This window comes from Trichosurus vulpecula, chromosome 8 (assembly GCF_011100635.1).
Source record: "Trichosurus vulpecula isolate mTriVul1 chromosome 8, mTriVul1.pri, whole genome shotgun sequence".
NCBI lineage: Eukaryota > Metazoa > Chordata > Mammalia > Diprotodontia > Phalangeridae > Trichosurus > Trichosurus vulpecula.
The window spans coordinates 142,693,813-142,710,932 of record NC_050580.1 but is presented as its reverse complement, the minus strand read 5'-3'; the positions used below and the strand labels follow the sequence as shown (position 1 = coordinate 142,710,932).

Sequence of the window (17,120 nt, the reverse complement as noted above, 5' to 3'; positions counted from 1 at the left end):
ACATTAGAGGGTAACCTTGGGTAACCTTTACTTTAGATATCAACTTTGATGTTTTAATAAGTGCTTGCTTAATTGTATTTTGAATTGCAGTGCAATTAATATACAGGGTCTAATAAGACAAGGTGATTACGTGCAGGATGTTAAATATAACTAGAAAGCTAATTACCTATAGTATGTTACCCTTTGTAAAGAATGTAAGTGAGCTCCATTGGAGTAGAATAAAAGAAAAAATTCAGGGAGTCGAGTGGGGTGCCTGCACCTGCCTCTGCTTAGCCAGGGCTGGCTATGAAAAGAAGATTGAATTTCAGCTCAGCTATAGAAAGAACATTGCAAATGTCAGAGGTAACCTGTGAGGAGGTGCAGAGTTGTGAATGGAAGGAGAGGTATATTGTCCAGCACAGGAAGAAAGTAAGATTTTTAAGAGGGAACAATGGAAGTTAGGTGTGGTACCCGCCAATGGTTCTTTGGATAGGAATGAATACTATAGTACTGTTGCATGGGAATCTTAAGATCATTCACTCCACCCTGAAGAACTTAGCATATTTCTGGGGAGACAAGAACATGTGTCCTAAAGAAGGACCATCATGAAAGTTTAGACTTGTTATCCTTGACCTCAGAAGTGTTGCACTTGTAAAGAGACAAGTTTAGATTTAATACCATAAAAACTTTTCCAACGATTAGATCTCTTCAAAAGTAGAATGTTTTGTCTTGAAAGACAATGGGATATCCCTCACTGGAGACCTTTGGATAGCTATAGAGGACTCTTTGTTGGGACTGCTGTAGAGAGGGTATTTGTTCAGGTATGCATTAGACATCTAAGGTCCCTTCCAACTCTGAGATTCTGTGATATGGTCAGCATGAGTATTCAGAAAAAAATGACTGGTTGTTAGAAAGAAAAGCTGGTTACTGGACACGACATTGAGAAAGGAAAGCAGCATAGGACTGGTTGCTGCAATCAGTTTATCATACATCAAGTTCAGCTACTGTAGTCTTTTTGGTTATTGTTTTACTATTTTTCAGAGAGAAAGGGATAGAGTCAGTCCTATCACTATACCTAGTACCTTTTATGAATGGGCCTGGCCTCAAACAAACTGAGACCTGGAAAAACCTTAATTCAGAAAGGCCAAGATCACCCACTGCATCCTGGGTCATCACCAGTCATCTTGACTTTTGTCTTGCCACTGGATTTAGATGACTCTAGAGGAGAAAGTGAGGCTGATCACTATGTACAGCTCTGCCTCACTTATATCCACTTCAAATGCAAGCCAAGATTCATCCTTGGTCCTCTTCCAGAATAAAGGACCACCACTACCAACAACAACAACAATAACAACCTTTTATAATCAACTAAACTTTCACAATGTGTCTTTTTAAAGGTCTACTCTTTTTAATCCACAAGAATGGATTAAGAACTTGCCTTTAGGCTATGAGCTGAATTTATGTCTTTCCCTCACATCTTAAGCATCAAGCACAAGACCCCCACTTGTTTTCAAGCACTCTCTTCTCAGTTAAGGAGCTAGGATGAACAATAGATTCGTACAATTTAAAAAAATAGAATGATAAGATTTTTGGTCCATCAAAAACAAACTACCATAAACCTCCATTTTAATCAGCATTCTAAAATTTGCTTTTTTAAAAAATCATTCAGAATTTATCAATTTAAGATCATAAAGATTAAAAGATACCCAAGCAAGGGACTATGTATAGAGGAGAGAGGGGGTGGTAATAAGTTGTTGCCATCATGCAAAAGAGAGGTGTTGATCATTCTACCTCCTGTCTATGTTGGTATAAATACATATATAGAGACAGATGTATGAAATGCACCACCATGACATTTGAAATGTGGCACATGCCTATTTATAATTATTGGGAATAATTTTTAGTGTTAGGTTGATCTGTGTAGGTTGTTCATTAGGAAGCAAGGAGAGGAAAACATTTCACCAATTTCTAATTTCACTCTCAGATACAGAACAGTTTTGATATCAAAGATGACCAATATTAAAAATTCTCTTGCAGTTCTTGGTGCCTCTGTGCAGAGCTGAAAGTGTCTGTTTTTCTAGTTTTAATTCAAATTGATTAACTAAAAGTTTATTAAGAACCTACCATATGCAGAGTGCTGTGCTAAAAAGGTGTGGACAAAACAATACCATAAGAAATTTTCATAAAATCACAGAATTTCTGAGTTAGAAGGATCCTCAATGGCCATCTGGTGTAGATCACACCTAGGCAATAATCTTCTCTGAAAGATATTATATGTGACAAGTTATTGCCTAGCCTTTGATTAAAAGATCTCTTTTGAAAGAAACTCACTTATTTTGGAGGAAGTTCATTCCAATTTTGCATTGTTAGGAAGTGTTTTTCCCCCTTTCCTCATGCTTAAATTGCCATTTTGTAACTTCCTCCCATTGGTCAGAGTTCTACTTTCCCACAAGTTAAACCTTCCCAGTTTCTTCATGCAACTGATCTCCTTTACTATCTCAGATGGCCATCTCTAGATACCATCTCTAAATACCGTCAAGCTTATTAGCATCCTTATTGAAGTGCGGTGATCAAAAGTGAATACAGTCTTCATTTTGGTGAGATTCACTTCCTCCAGCGATATGTCCCCTCATTAATAACTGGGCAGAAGTTAGTTTCCGTATCCTCAGTCCTAGTCCTCGGTTAGTCAGCTTGGGGAAATGAGCTGTAAGTATCAAAGACAATATGATAGATTATAAGAAATACAATCAAGGTGCTAGGAGAAAATGAAGGAAGGAAAGAGGGAAGAAAGGATGGATTTGTGAAGTGCCTACTATGTGCCATGGTAAGTGCTTTTCAAAGATCTCATTTGATCCTTATGACAACCCTACGAAGTAGTTGCAATTATCATCTCCCTTTTGTAATTAAGGGAACTGAGGCAAAGAGAGGTTAAATGACTTGTGCCCAGTCATACAGCTAGTAAGTGTCTGAAGTCTGATTTAAATTTGGATTTTCTTGACTCCAAGCCCAGCTCTAAAGGTTGGAGGAAAGATTTTCAAAACCAAAGTGATGCCAGTGGGCTTGACCAACTTTTTTTGGATTTTGCTTTCTGAAATATAATTCCAGGTACAAGTCCAAATGTTATCAAATCTTTCCTCCAACCTTTAGAAATGTGAATGGATTAAGAATAGTAGGGTCAACATAGCCAGTAGCTTTAGCCTTCCAATTACATTGCAGTGGTAGGACATGGATATGATACTGTTTGATCGAATTTAAGCTAACATTTCTTGAAAATATTTAGTAAATACTTGTAGAAATGCAGGGCTCTGTGCTGGGTGCCAGATAAGATACATAGATTAGGTAAAACAGTCCCTGACTTTATGAAATTTAGAGTCTAGTAAAAAGATAGGATACAAACACAAATAATTGTATAGTACATGAGAAAGCGCTATAAAAATCTTTATTAACTGGCGAGATCATGGAAATTCCCTGGAGGTGACTGACATTCGAGTTGGCCTTTAAAGGCAGGAATTCAACAAGTGAAAAGTGAACAGAGGGTGTTCTAGGCAGGAGGAATAGTGTGAATAAAATTAGACAGTCAGGAAAGAGTAGGATGTTTGTAGGAGACTATGAGTAGTTCAGTTTGGCTACAACATAGAGTACATGGAAAAGAGTACCAGGAGATAACAACTGTAAAGGGGACAGGCTATGGAACCCAGAACGCAAGACCAAGTGGATTTGATTTTATTCAATAGTCAATAAGGAGTCATTGCATGGTTTTGAGTGGAGAATTTTCAATTTTTAATGTAGAAGGCAAGAGCTGTTGAAAATCTGATTCTGCCAGATTTTAAGAAGAAAAAGGAAGACCTTACACATACTTTGGAAATCTTAAGATTTAGAGATGGAAGGGAACTTAGATACCATTGAATACAACCCAGATGAGGAAAGTAGGGTCCAAAGAAATTAAGTGACTTGCCCATCACCACACAGGAAATCAATGTCAGAGTTAGGATTCAAACCCCGTCTTCTGAATTTAGATTCAGTGCTATTTCCCCCACATCACAATGCCTGTTTTGTTGCTGGTTTTACAATTTTCTTTTTTACTGGATTTTTGTTGTTAGTAGGCAATACCTTTTATTTATTATCAGGTCATGGGGAAATAGTCTGATTTACAAGTATGCCACCGTTGATAAAAGTGGCAAAGAAACACGAATGTCAAAAACCTATTGCAAGTGGTTTAACAACTCTGTGTGGAATAGAAATTGGGACACAACCTTCTTAGGAAGGAAATTCTCATTCAGTTTCTGTTGGACTAAATAACCTCACTTCCCTTCAACCCTGAGTTTCTGGAATTCTATGTTTGTTCATTGGGTTGTTATAAAGAAAGCGCTTTATTAATTTTAAGGGGTTTTATAATGTGGGGAATTGTAATGTAAGTGTGAGGAATAGTAATTGGCATTGCTGTTTTTATCTGTTTGTTATCACCACCATCATCAGGGATCTATCACATACTGGCTATGTGAGTTTGGCTACTTGGGTCACTTTTAGAGCCTTGTTTTTTTTTTCAATCAACTATAAAATAAGGATAAGAATACTTTTACTACTTATCTCTCATAGGGTTGTTATGTGGAAAATGCTTTGTTAATCCTAAAGCACTAGATAAATGCTAGCTATTATTATCCTTGTTATTATCATTAAGAAGAAGGATAATGATTTCTGGATGTTTAGAAGTTATAGTGAACAGCAATTCTGTGTGAAAGATCAACACAAAAGGCATACATAATGTGAATTGAAAAAATAAATCCTTTGGAAGGATCTACTCAGAAGCTATTTGCCACATAGATTTTTGTATTGAAACATGTAATATTTAAGGTAAATAAAGGTAAATTCCTTTGAAGTAAAAATGAAGTACACAATTATAGAATGGGGGCAAGGCTAGACAACTAACAACACAAACAATGTCTAGGAGTTTTAAGGGATTCCGAATTCAAGATGAGGCAATACTGTGACACGGTTGACAAAAAAAAGTGAATGCTGTCTTAGAAAAATATTCAAATGGATCTATGATGTCATTAATTTATTTGTTGCCTCCAGCTAAATTGATTGCCCTCCACCCATGTCCATAATCCTGTGTGACTCTTGTTTATGTCCTCTTATAAAGCTGGGGGCCTGGGAGGTGAGCAGAGTCTACCCAATGTGCTGGAGGCATTCCTTGATTTTTCCATGGTTGACATGGTACCATTGGAACACTGGCTATTCATCTGCTAGCTCTTGTCTTGCCACATGACCTACTTATCATATATTTCCTCTGATGACATCTTTTAGTCCAGTTCTTTTTCTGAGTTCCTTATTAGTTATATTTTACATCCTGCACACACCCACATGTACCTCTCTACTATCTTCTGTGTGATATTCATTTTTGATTATTTGGAGACAGTTGTATTCCATATCTTGTCATAGATAGACTGTTGGTAAGAGAAAGATGGACCTTTGTTTCCATGGAAACTTAGGATCTTTGGAGGAGTTCTATAACTTTTCAGTGGCAACTGGTCTTTTCTCCTCAGGTTCAAAATCAGATACAAGTTATTGTCCATTTTACTATCTGTCCCAGATGCACGCGCGCACACACACACACACACACACACACGCACACACACGCGCACACACACAAACATACACTTGTGGAAAGGCTTTATAAGTTGTCCATCTGAACTTATTTCATAATCTGGGAAATAGGCATTTTTTATCCACTTGATCTTTCCTGTGTGGATGATCAGGCCAAACATTTTGAGAGCTTATAGCTCTCTTCAAAGTATCATAGATTTAGAGCTGGAAGGGACCTTGGAGCTTGGAGGCCATCAAGTCAAATTATTTTGCAAATAAGGAAACTGAGGCATACAGAATTCACCTACCATCAGACAAAGCAAGTAAATGTCTCAAACAGGATTTTGACTTAGGTCTTCCTGATTCCAAACCTAGCATGTATCTCCTATGTCATCTAGCAGAGTCTTACAGGAGCCTCTGCAGCATCCCAACATTTGAGGCAACAATTCCAATGTGATCCCCAAATGGGAGTATCAGGAGTATCCCTATTCAACTTGGATTTTGTGCTAGTTCTCTTGCATCTCATTGGGAAATACCTTTGGTGAGCAGAAATCTCCTTGTTTTCTGCCCCAGTTGATGTTTATGATCAACAAGGTTCTTTGAACATGGCTATTTCTGTTGCGTCTTTCATAGCCTCTTGAATGATTTTGATATAACAGAGAGACGTGTTGTTGGTAAAACCCTTAAAGTGAATATTTTCTTCTGCTGAATCTCCTGCTGTTTCATACTTAACAAATAGCACAATGGAATCTGAAATAATTTCCAAGCATTTGTGAGAGAGTAAAGATACAGCCAAGGGAAATGATACTAAAAAAGAAACATTACCATCAGTTTTGCAACTGCACCCCCTAAGGACCATGGGACCTTTTCATCTGACTTACAACTAAAGTCTTCCATTTGTGTTGTCTCTCCCATTAGAATTGGAGTTACTTGATAGCACAGGCAGTCTCACTTTTCTCTTGTGTCCTCAGCACTTAGCACAATGCTTCGCACATAGTAGGCATTTTATAAATGGTTCATTCACAATCTAGATAAACTATATCCACAACATTGCTCTCATCTGCTAGTCAAGTCATCCTCCTTCCATTTCTATGTGTTGGCCTTCTATCTCTTTCATGGTCCATTCTGGGATGAAAAAAATAATTGTGGTGCTGAGAGGCAGATTTCAGTTCAGTACAAGATGTAGAGCTCTCTAATATGAGAATGGGCTGCCCATGTGGTGGTGATGAACTCCTAATCCTTTGAGGTAAGTTTGGAGAGCATTAAGGAATGAAATATTTTGAGGAATAACCATTCTACACCCTCTTCCTGCCCTCCACCCCATTCTACAAATGCATTACTAGCAAAGGAAATAACAAAAGCTTTAGTAATGACCTCTACAAGGTTAAAGGAAGGCTTTGTTTTGTTTTGCTTTTTGGTTCTGGTGTGGAAACTTCTGTCACTAATATCGATTGACAGCTATTCTTTAACTTACAATCTTAGGGTTGCCTGGAGCATTGAACAACTGTCCAGTGAAACTGCAAGTTGTCACATAGCTGGTATGTGTGAGGACATGAATCGCAGTCTTCCCAATTCCAAGGCTATCTCTTCTTTTTGCTTTGCCATGATTTATTCTTTAAAAAAAACAATTTAATCTTGTCTTTGAATTTCTTTCCTGTCAACTGCTTATGATACATGGCATGGTTGGGAAGAAAGACTTTATAATTATTTATCAGAGCAAATAATTTTTTAAAAGTATCTATTGTGATGATCTATGTCATTTGTCACTGTTGTGTTCCCAGTACCTGCCAACAGTATTGAATTAAACTGAACTTGCAAGAAAAGTACACCCTTTTAGGATCAGTGTGAAATGCAGAATGTGACTATCACAGTAACAAAACATTAAAAAAATTTGTGCCTCCACAGGAATATTTTCCTTTAAAATTGTTACCTGGTGAATCTATACGTGTGTTTCCACATTACCTCCATTATTTGAAACATTCAATATTCAACTTACCTTCAGAGACCAATTTGTGCACCAGTTTGATTTTAACAACTGCCCCACTGCAACAGTTTTGCCCTATTTATTCACCAACCTTGATCAATAAACAGCCCCAACCTCTCATCTTTTTCCAGAAGTCAAACCCTCTTTTAAGAATGAAGGTTTAGTACTATTGAGGATAGTGTCCCAAAAGGTACTGCAGGCTTCCAAGACAATCCCCAAAGAGGAAATCCAGAAATATGCTGAACAACATTAGCATCATTAGATTAGGTGTCTGGTCTGCCAAGGAGGCTACTTTAAAGTCAGCACTTACTTGCATATTTAGGCCATGGTTTGTTCACAAATTAGTCCTTTAACTGGTCATGCCTTCTTGGACTTACCATATGTCTTTACTATCTACAATGTTTAGACAGAGCTTTGAATTAAAGAGTTATTTTCGTGGCTAAATTACCTGTTTAACCCATGGAGCACTGAGAATGGCTTTCTTCTTCAGTTCTTTACCACTATGAAAAGAAATTCTCCAGTAGATTTCACTAAGAGCCCCAGCTTCATGGTTTTTGATCAGGATTGCAGTACATAACTTGTTAAAAGTGGTTTTTTTTGTGCCAGCAGACTAAGTGTATGGTAAAGGAAAGAATCAACAAACATGTTTCTTTATATATGATGCAAAGGAAAGAATGTGAATTATGCAAGATTTTTTCAGACTTAAATACTTCCCTTCTTTGGGGTTTAATAGCATCCTTGCTGACATAGAAGTTTCCATTAGCTGTATTAAAAAAAAAAGCAAGAATACATTTGCATGTCAGCTAAAGCTGAAGTTCCTTTGGTCATTGTGGTGATGGTTTCCAGGCCACAAGTCATTGACACATGCAGGTATATTTGCTGTTTTTTTATGTAACTTGATGGTGCAAAAAGCCTATAGTGAGGCTTAAGTATCATTTGTATTGCCTTGCCCTTCAACAATCACAGCATTTTCTTCAATAAAACCTAATTTCCCCAAGGCTGATTGGAGAATCTGGGAATGATGTGGTTCACTAAGCAAACCCAAGGTTTACTTTGAGTATCAAACCTATCACTAATTTTGTCTACCTGGAAGAGTTTCTTTAAAACCAAGTTGCTGGTGATTTTCCGGACAGTAGATTTAGGTTCCTAGTTTAACAGCAATGACCTGGTTAGGTGGTTCCCACCCTTCTAAATTTGAGGATTCTTCTTTACCTCCTAAAAATTTCATAGACCTCCATGTCATGGTACTTGTATCTGAATCTTTAATCTGCTACTTTCTACTTGTGTGACCTTAGTGTCCCAGTCCCTTCCATCTCTGACATTTTGTGATATGGTCAGCATGAATGTTCAGAAAAATGACTTTGGCTGTTAGAAAGAAAAGCTGGCTAATGAACAATACATTGAGAAGGTAAACCAGTGCAGGACTGGTTGCTGCAGTTGATTTACGATACATCAAATTTAGATACTATAGTATTTTTGGTTGTCATTTTGCTTTGTTTTTTTCCTCAGAGATAAAGGGATAGAGTTAGCCCCATGACAATACCTAGTACCTTTTACAAATGGGCCTGGCCTCAGACAAACTGAGACCTGGGAAAGACTTAATTTATAGAGGCCGTGGTCACCCACTGCATCCTGAGTCACTTGACCTTTGTCTTGGCACTGGACTTTGACAAATCTGGAGTTTAAAGTGAGGCTGATGGCTTTGCATAGCTCTTGTCTCACTTATACCCAACTGAAGTACAAGTCAGGACTTCATCCTTGTGATGTCATTGGCTCTCTTTGAGAATAAAAGGTGAATAGCAAAAACAACAACAATGATTTTGGACAAATCACTTCAACTTTTCTCAGCCTTGGTTTCCTTCTGTTTAAAATTAGGTTGGATTAAGTGATCTCTTAAGTATCCTAGGAAGTCTAACTCTAACAACTCCTGAAATAAATTTTATAGGTCTCTGTTGTGCATAAAGTACCACAATTATCACTTTATCTTTTCCCCTAAAGTCTAAATAAGGGGGAAGATAAGGGAATTAGGGACATCTGAGTCACAGGAGGTGAATTTTTATTCCCTATTTTGTCCCTTGGTTGCTAACAGCAACCCTTAGGTTTTTATTTTAGCTCATTCTAAACCATAGTGAGAGGAAGGAATGGCATACTGGATAGAGAACTAACCAAGAAACTAGGAAGACATGGGCACAAGCTTTTCCGTTGACACATATGAGCTCTGTTTCCTGAGAAGTTGACTTAACCTCTAAATACTAGACAACTTCTTAAGACTATAAGTTGCATAAAAAGGTGTGAACTTGTAAAAGTAAGAGTTTCTTCTACTAAAGAAGTCACAGGCTCTTCTCCCTCTCTCTTCTAGAATGGGCTAGGGAGTTAGGGAAACCATGATTAGAAGTGGTAGGTGGTAGCAGGGAAAGAGAAACAAGTACGGGAATCTTTGGGGCCTGGAAAGTATTACTTGGAGACTCACATTTTATATTGAATGAATGATTGAGTGTGCAAATGAATGAATAGATGAATACATGAATGAAAAAGCATTTCTTAAGCACTCACTATGTGCAAAGAACTATGCCAAGCACCCAGGTTACAAATAGAATACCTTCTAGTAATAGAATTCTAGCTTCCCGCTGTATCATGCCTATTCTTACAACTTGCCTCCCACCAAGTTCCTTTCTCTCTCCTTTCCTCTCTGCCCCCACCAGAACTTGCTGAAGTCTCAGTCCCAAACCACAGAGGGTAAAGCCTTGGAGCTGGGAAGTCTATACTCCCATAACTTTGTCAGATTGAAAAGAAAAAGAAGTTGGGAGTCTCAAATCCCATTGAGGGATGAGATTATGGAGAAAGATGAGTTCTTGTTGTTTAAAATTAGAAATTAGAATGCATCATCCCATAAAAATATTGTGACTATTAATATAGAAATGAACTTTAAAAATGTTATGGGTTAAACAGGCTTTTATTGGCTGACCTAAGAAACTAATAATCACATTAACATCATTTTTGAAAATACCTTCAGAGTTCCTAGCAAATGACTTATTATTTTGGGGAAGAAAACCCATGTACTGGGGACTAACCTGTATCTGTGTTGGGATGTAATTTAAACACATAGTGCAAAATATGGGTGTGTGTTATGGATGTGCTTCAGTGGCAGATGGCTCTAGCATACTTTGGGGAAATAGAAGAACATACTAGTTATTTCTACTTCACTTGCATAAATGCTTGGTTTATAGAATCCCCTGTGGTTGTGAAATGCCATTTGTGTTTTTTAGTATTTGATTGTTCTATGAACTGCCGCTCACAAATGTTAGGTACTGTCAGGTCATATTTGGCAGTTACCCTTGCCAAGTTCTTACTGAATGGGCGAAGGGAACTATCCAACATTCACAAAAGTAATCATGTGTTAGTCTTAACTGTTGAAAATGTCAAGCAAGGTGTATGTCAACCAAGTCAGCTACATAAAAATGGTGTCCAAGAGAAATGGTTAACTACTCACCACTGGTGTTTTGTTTTTAGTTCTGTATTGTGCTATCAATAGGTAAGATTCCTTCTTTCTTTTTGCCTACAGATGGATGGCTTCTAGTCTGCTCTTGAACCCCACCTCTGCTGAGTGTTGGGCAGCACTTCTACATGATCACATGACTCTTGATATGGACGCAGTCCTGTCAGACTTTGTTCGGTCCACAGGGGCAGAACCAGGTCTGGCAAGAGACCTGCTGGAAGGTGAGTAAGCCTAACACTCCCTGAAATGTTTGTTGCTTGATGGGATCTATGAGTTTTCGTTCAATTTTTTAAAAAGAGAATGTGAAACGTAGAGAGATGAGTCAGGACTTGGAACATCCAGTGTTTATGAGAAAAAGTCAGCAATTAAACTACATCATTATAGCTGTCACTTTTGAAAGGACAAAATTGTTATTAGAGAGTATGCATGGGAAGATTTCATCCATAGAGGCAAATGTTCAACACATATTTGTGCTACCTAAACAATAGCCAATATTTTGTCATTTTAATTCATTTAAGCAAGAGTACTTGATAAACATGTGGTAGAAAGTGTGAACATCATTATCATCATCAACTTAACTTTAGATATTGTGGTCCAATGTGTGAGCTTCAGAGTGAACCAGGTTTATGGTTTAGGTCCTTGCCCAAGGTCCACTTAATAATGACTGTATTTTGGGCCCTCCTGCCTTAGAGTGAATGCCAATGGTAACGGTTTCTCTTTGGAATAGCAACCCTGAGGGTCTTCCCTTTCCAGCTTGATTTTTTAAATCTTTTTTTCTAATTAAAGGGGCCATCCCTTGACTAAATGGGCATTACCTCACTCTAAGTGAGTTCATTAAAAGGCCTTAGCCTAAAAGGGCCAGGGTCTCCCATTGCATCCTGGGTCACTTCCAGCCATCCTGATGAACATCTGGTCACTGGATCCAGTTGGCTCTGGAGGAGAAAGTGAGGCTGGTAACCTAGCATGGCCTTCCCTCACTCAAATCAAAGTCAACTGCAAGTCATGTCATCATTTCCCTGATGCCATGGTCCTCTTCGAAAACAAAGGACAAACACAACTTTAGATATGGCCCCTGTAGACATTCAGCACTGGGCCTAAGCCACTAGCTAGGTTTGGCCTTTTATTAATTCTCCCACATGAATAAGTAGGGGATAAAACAGATTAATTTTAGACTGCCTTTTTTCAGTGAGCGAAAATATGACACAACAATTAAGAAAATGGTTCCATGGGTGACCTTAACTTTTTAGTTTAATTCTAAGTTGGAAAAACACTTTGGGCCAAATTCTTCTGTCAAACACCCACACAACTTCCACAGAACTTGGTAGGAATTACTCATGAGTAGCAGCAGATAACATTCAGCCTGTAGAATTATTTTAGAACAGATATCATTAGCTATGTAAAAAAATGAAGGCAGCATGCGGCTGCTGATGGTGTTTGTGTGTGGATATTTGTATAGCCATGACTTTTTGGGCTAAAAATTATCATGGACTTCTGTACCTTGTGTGTTGTTTGGTTTGTAATATTTTTTCTTCCTTTGGAGGGTTGGGAGTATAATAGCATATTATAATTTAGAAATACATGACTAAAAAGGAAAATGATTGATCTGAAGTGTAATGGGCAAAGTACCAGTCTTAGAGTCAGATGATCTGTTTTGAATCTTGCATTTAGACATTTACTGGCTGTGTGGTATTGGATAACATTTAATCTTCTCAGAGCCCCATTTTCTTTGCCTGTAAAATGGGCACAATGATGCTTATACCACCTACCTAGCACCACAGGGTTAGAGAGGGAAGGGATCTTAGAGGCTATCAAGTCCAAATTGCTCATTTTTTTCAAATAAAGAAACTGAAGCAAAGAGTGTTTAATGGATTTGCCTAAGGTCACACAGCTAGTAAATGTCTGAGGTAAAATTTGAATCAAGGTCTTCTTGACTCCAAGTCCAAAAGGCTCGGCTCCTCTCTTCCACGCCACGTCAACAGACTTCTTGTGAAGAAAGCTCTTTCCAAACCTTAAGGTGCTATATAATGTTGTTGTGCATAAATGAAGACATTGTTTTTGTCCTATTTTGATTTACTTAATTAAAATGGCACTTACAAAGACTGTAGTTTTTTGAGTCACAATGACCCCTAAACCCATTTAGAAAAATAATATATGGGTTAAAAGCAACTTATGTTTCTGTGAACCTAATTTTTGAACCTGGTTTAAAATCAAGGATCATTCAGTATTCAAATTAATTAAACCTTTGGCTGGATGAAATAGTTACTCGGTTTAACTGTGATGCCTCAGTTAAATCATTAAGCTAAAAGAGCTTGGTGGGACCCCTTAAAGCACCTGGGGGAAAGGGGTGGTAATGAGGAAAATGATAACTAATAAGAATATGGCTAATCCCAGGAATTTAATGGTTAAAAGCCCGCTGCTGATTCCCACTTCCCTCCTGTGGAGGCTCTGTGTCCCTTTGCTAAGCTCTTGAGGTGGGAAATCATTGCCATGGACCTTTCCTGATTTAGTCCTTGAATGGCCTTCTAAATAGCCCCCATTGTATCTGAAGTGACAGAATTCAGGGGAATTCTTAGCTTGTTTATTTTAAGGGGGCAGAAAGGAAGTGTCTTGATTATGGAGTAGAAGCCTGAGATGATGGCTGTTGAAGAGACTAAAGGACTTTTTAAATGTTCCTCTTAACTCGGTCATTCAACTTAAAGTGTGTTTGGATGAGTCCCTGTTAACCCCTTGTTACCATTTTTTATTGACTGAATATTAACCAGATTCATAAATGGAGTCAGAGACCAACAAGGCAATAAATAGTACCTTTAATACGCGCTGTATTGTTAATAAATGCAATACTTCAGAAGCAAGGTTAACCACTGCTAATTAACTGCTCTGTTTGGAATTTCAAGGTGAAGAGTAGTTTATACAATAAAAAATATTTCCGAGAAGTTTGTGTGTAATTTGAATTTTGATTCATTGAACTTTATTTTAATCATACCTCAGTTCATAGCTATTTAAAGAAAGCTACCAGTGAACATTTTTGTTAAGTGAATGATCATCCTCTAATTTGTCCTTTTTCTAAATCCTGACTTTCATTTAAACGAGTTAGGGTTCTTGTGGATAAGAAGGTAGATTTATCTATTTTTTTAAATCCTGATTTTCATTGATTGTTTATTTTTAAAGGGCTCTTATCTATAGGCTTAGGAGTTTCTGAGTTTCCAGGAAGTAACTGTTCACCCAAGAAAAACAAACATTTCCCTTACCACCTTATAGCTAATGTATGAATAAATTCATTTGTCCAATAAACATTTTCTGAGTATCTACTATGTGCATTGTGGGCAAAACAAAGAGCATGTCAGTCTCCCTTATAAATTCATAGGGGAAATAACACATGTATATAAATAATTACATTGTACTATAAAATATGAAAGTGAAGAAAAGATGTACAAAAAATGTTATGTGTTTAAGGTTAAAGAGTCAAGAGGTAGTTTTTAGGATAAGATGACTTGAGCATGTTTACAAGCCAAGCAAAAAGGACCAATCAAAAGGGAAAGATTAAGGATTCAAGCCAGAGAGAGATAATTCATAAAACAAAGTCCTAGAGTTAGGCAGTGGGAGATATATAAAGGTAAGACATATTACCTGGTTATTCCTGTTCTGACTAGGCACTGATGATACAGCAGAATATGATTATAGTTGTGAGTCTTAGTGGTAACTGGAAATCAGTCCTCATTAGCAGACTTCAGTAAGTTGGCCAGACTAGGCTCAGATTCTTCTAGCCACACAGACAAGCCAACAGACTCAGAAGTGTTTTCAATTCTCCAGGATTCAAGGGACCAGATGCTTCTTCCCTGGACTTGTTCCCAAAGTACATACCTATGGGAAAGGGATCTGACCATCATGATGTAAGACTTCATTAATTCACAAAATGACCCCTTTCATAATTGGATGACTCTAAATGGTTAATTCTTCAGTTAAGATCTGTTTCTACAGAGGCAGCTGAGAGGTCCAGTGAATAGAGTGTTGGGACTGGAGTCAGGAAGACTTGAGTTCATATCTAGCCTTGGGTAGTTACTGGCTGTGTAACCCTGGGCAAGTCCCTTAACCTCTTTCCCTCCTTAATATCCTCAAAAGTAAAGTGGAGATCATAATAGCACCTATATCCCAAGTTGTTGTAAGGATTAAATGACATGTTTGTATATTGCCTAGCACAGTGCCTGGCACATAGTAGGCATTTAATAAATGCTTTTTATAAAAATTGCTTTTTTTCTTCTCGTTGGTCCTGGACTAGATCTTATTTCTCCTCCACCTGACTTTCCTTTAAATATTTTAATTGGTTTTTATTTATCCTCTGAATCAGAGGTTCCCAAACTTCTTTGGCCTACCACCCTCCCCCTTTAAAAATTACTCCATACCCCCCTGGAAATCTACTTTCTTTAATCCTTTAACATTTTTTAAAATTTGCATCATTTCAAAAAATATATTTTTAAAAAAAATGATGCATCTTAAATTTAATAATTTATTGTAGGTTTGTGGAGTTTTTCCTGCATTGAAGTTTTGATGATACAATATTGTGTCATGTAACCATATAATATCATGTTGTAAACAATATGTCATTGCACACACATATTCCTGCCAGTGCATGTTGGACTTTCCGACAATGTGTGATATGCTCATCTGCCAACACTTGCTTGTTCAGACCTGTCAGTGGACTTGACCGCTGATGGCTTATAACTTGCATTTTGTGTGTTTATTTGGAAAATAATGTAATCACTATGCTTTTAACTCTCTTACACAACAGATGAAACATGTACAAATGGTTTTTCAAAATTTTCTTCTCTTCTTTCCTTAGGCTTCTACGGCCCCCTTATTTTTATTCTATGATCCCCCCAATTGCACCTGAGGCTACTACATCCCCCTTACCTCACCCCTCCAGAATCCCCCAGAGGGCTGTATCACTCTTTGGGAATTATGAGGAAATCTTTTTTTTCTGTAGGCTAAACATACCTAGTTCCTTCAACCAGCCTTGTGTAATATAGTTTCCATGCCTTTTTTTCATCTTTCACCCTCACTTAGATACATTTGAGGTTCTTTTTTTTAATTATGCTATTTAGAACTGAACATAATACTCCAGGTTTCATCAACCAATGAGTGTAGAGTCCAGCAGATAATGCTCTTCCTAATGCAACCTACCATTGCATTAGTATTTATTTAGCAGCAATCGCACCTTTGATTCATATTAAGTTTGTATTCAACTATTCAGTTTTTTGAGTTGGTTTTTTTTCTAATGAACTATTAGACCTGATCCTCTCACCCTGTGCTTGTGCATCTGGGTTTTAAATTAATTTTTATTGAAATCCTTTATTCTTACACTACTAACATTTCCCCAACATATTCCTCTCCCCCTTTTGTCCCAAAGAGCCATTTGTCAATAAAAAAAGAAAACAAAGGAAATGAAAAATAGTTTAGAAAAACTAACCAAAACATTGCCAAGTCTTATATTCTATTCTGTGTTCCACACCTATTGTTCCCTCTCTCTGGAAAAAGGGGCGGGGGGTGCATTCTTGTAGCTCTTCTTTGTGGCTAAACTTGATCATTTTAATTTCAAAGCATTCAGTTTTGACTTTTCTTTTTGTTCTTCTTTCCATTCACATTGTCATACTCATTATTTATATGGATGGATGGATCTGCTTACATCTTCTACACTAGTTCATATGTCTCCCGTGATTCTTTGTACTTATCATATTCATTGTTTTGTACAATACAGTAACATTCAATTACATTCATGTACCACAACTTGTTTAGCTGTTCACTGACTAATAGGCACCTACTTTGTTTCCCATTCTTTACTACTACACAAAGTGGTGCTGTAAGTATTTTGCTTTATATATGACTTTTCTTTTTAAGACTGACCTGATTGGAGTATACTAAAAGTGGGATCTCCTGGTCAAAGGAACACATACTTTAATTCGAAAAAAGTTAAAGTTTTAATTTAACTGAAACAATAGCTTCAGTAAAATAACAAGCTACAAAATAAGCCCACAAAAAATCAACAACATTTCTATATAGTAATAACAAAATCCAGAAAGGAAT

At 37.3% G+C, this 17,120-nt stretch overlaps 1 protein-coding gene across 2 annotated transcripts in view; it reads left to right on the top strand.

Annotated features, from left to right (window-relative positions):
- The window catches only part of OTUD7A (OTU deubiquitinase 7A), a 453,848-nt gene that overhangs the window by 247,055 nt on the left and 189,673 nt on the right, over positions 1–17,120 (top strand). For both annotated transcript variants that reach the window (XM_036734698.1, XM_036734697.1), the window contains one exon: positions 11,109–11,263. In XM_036734698.1, the coding sequence (XP_036590593.1) occupies positions 11,113–11,263 (151 nt within the window). In that variant the 5' untranslated portion in view covers positions 11,109–11,112. The remainder of the gene's footprint in view (positions 1–11,108; positions 11,264–17,120) is intronic.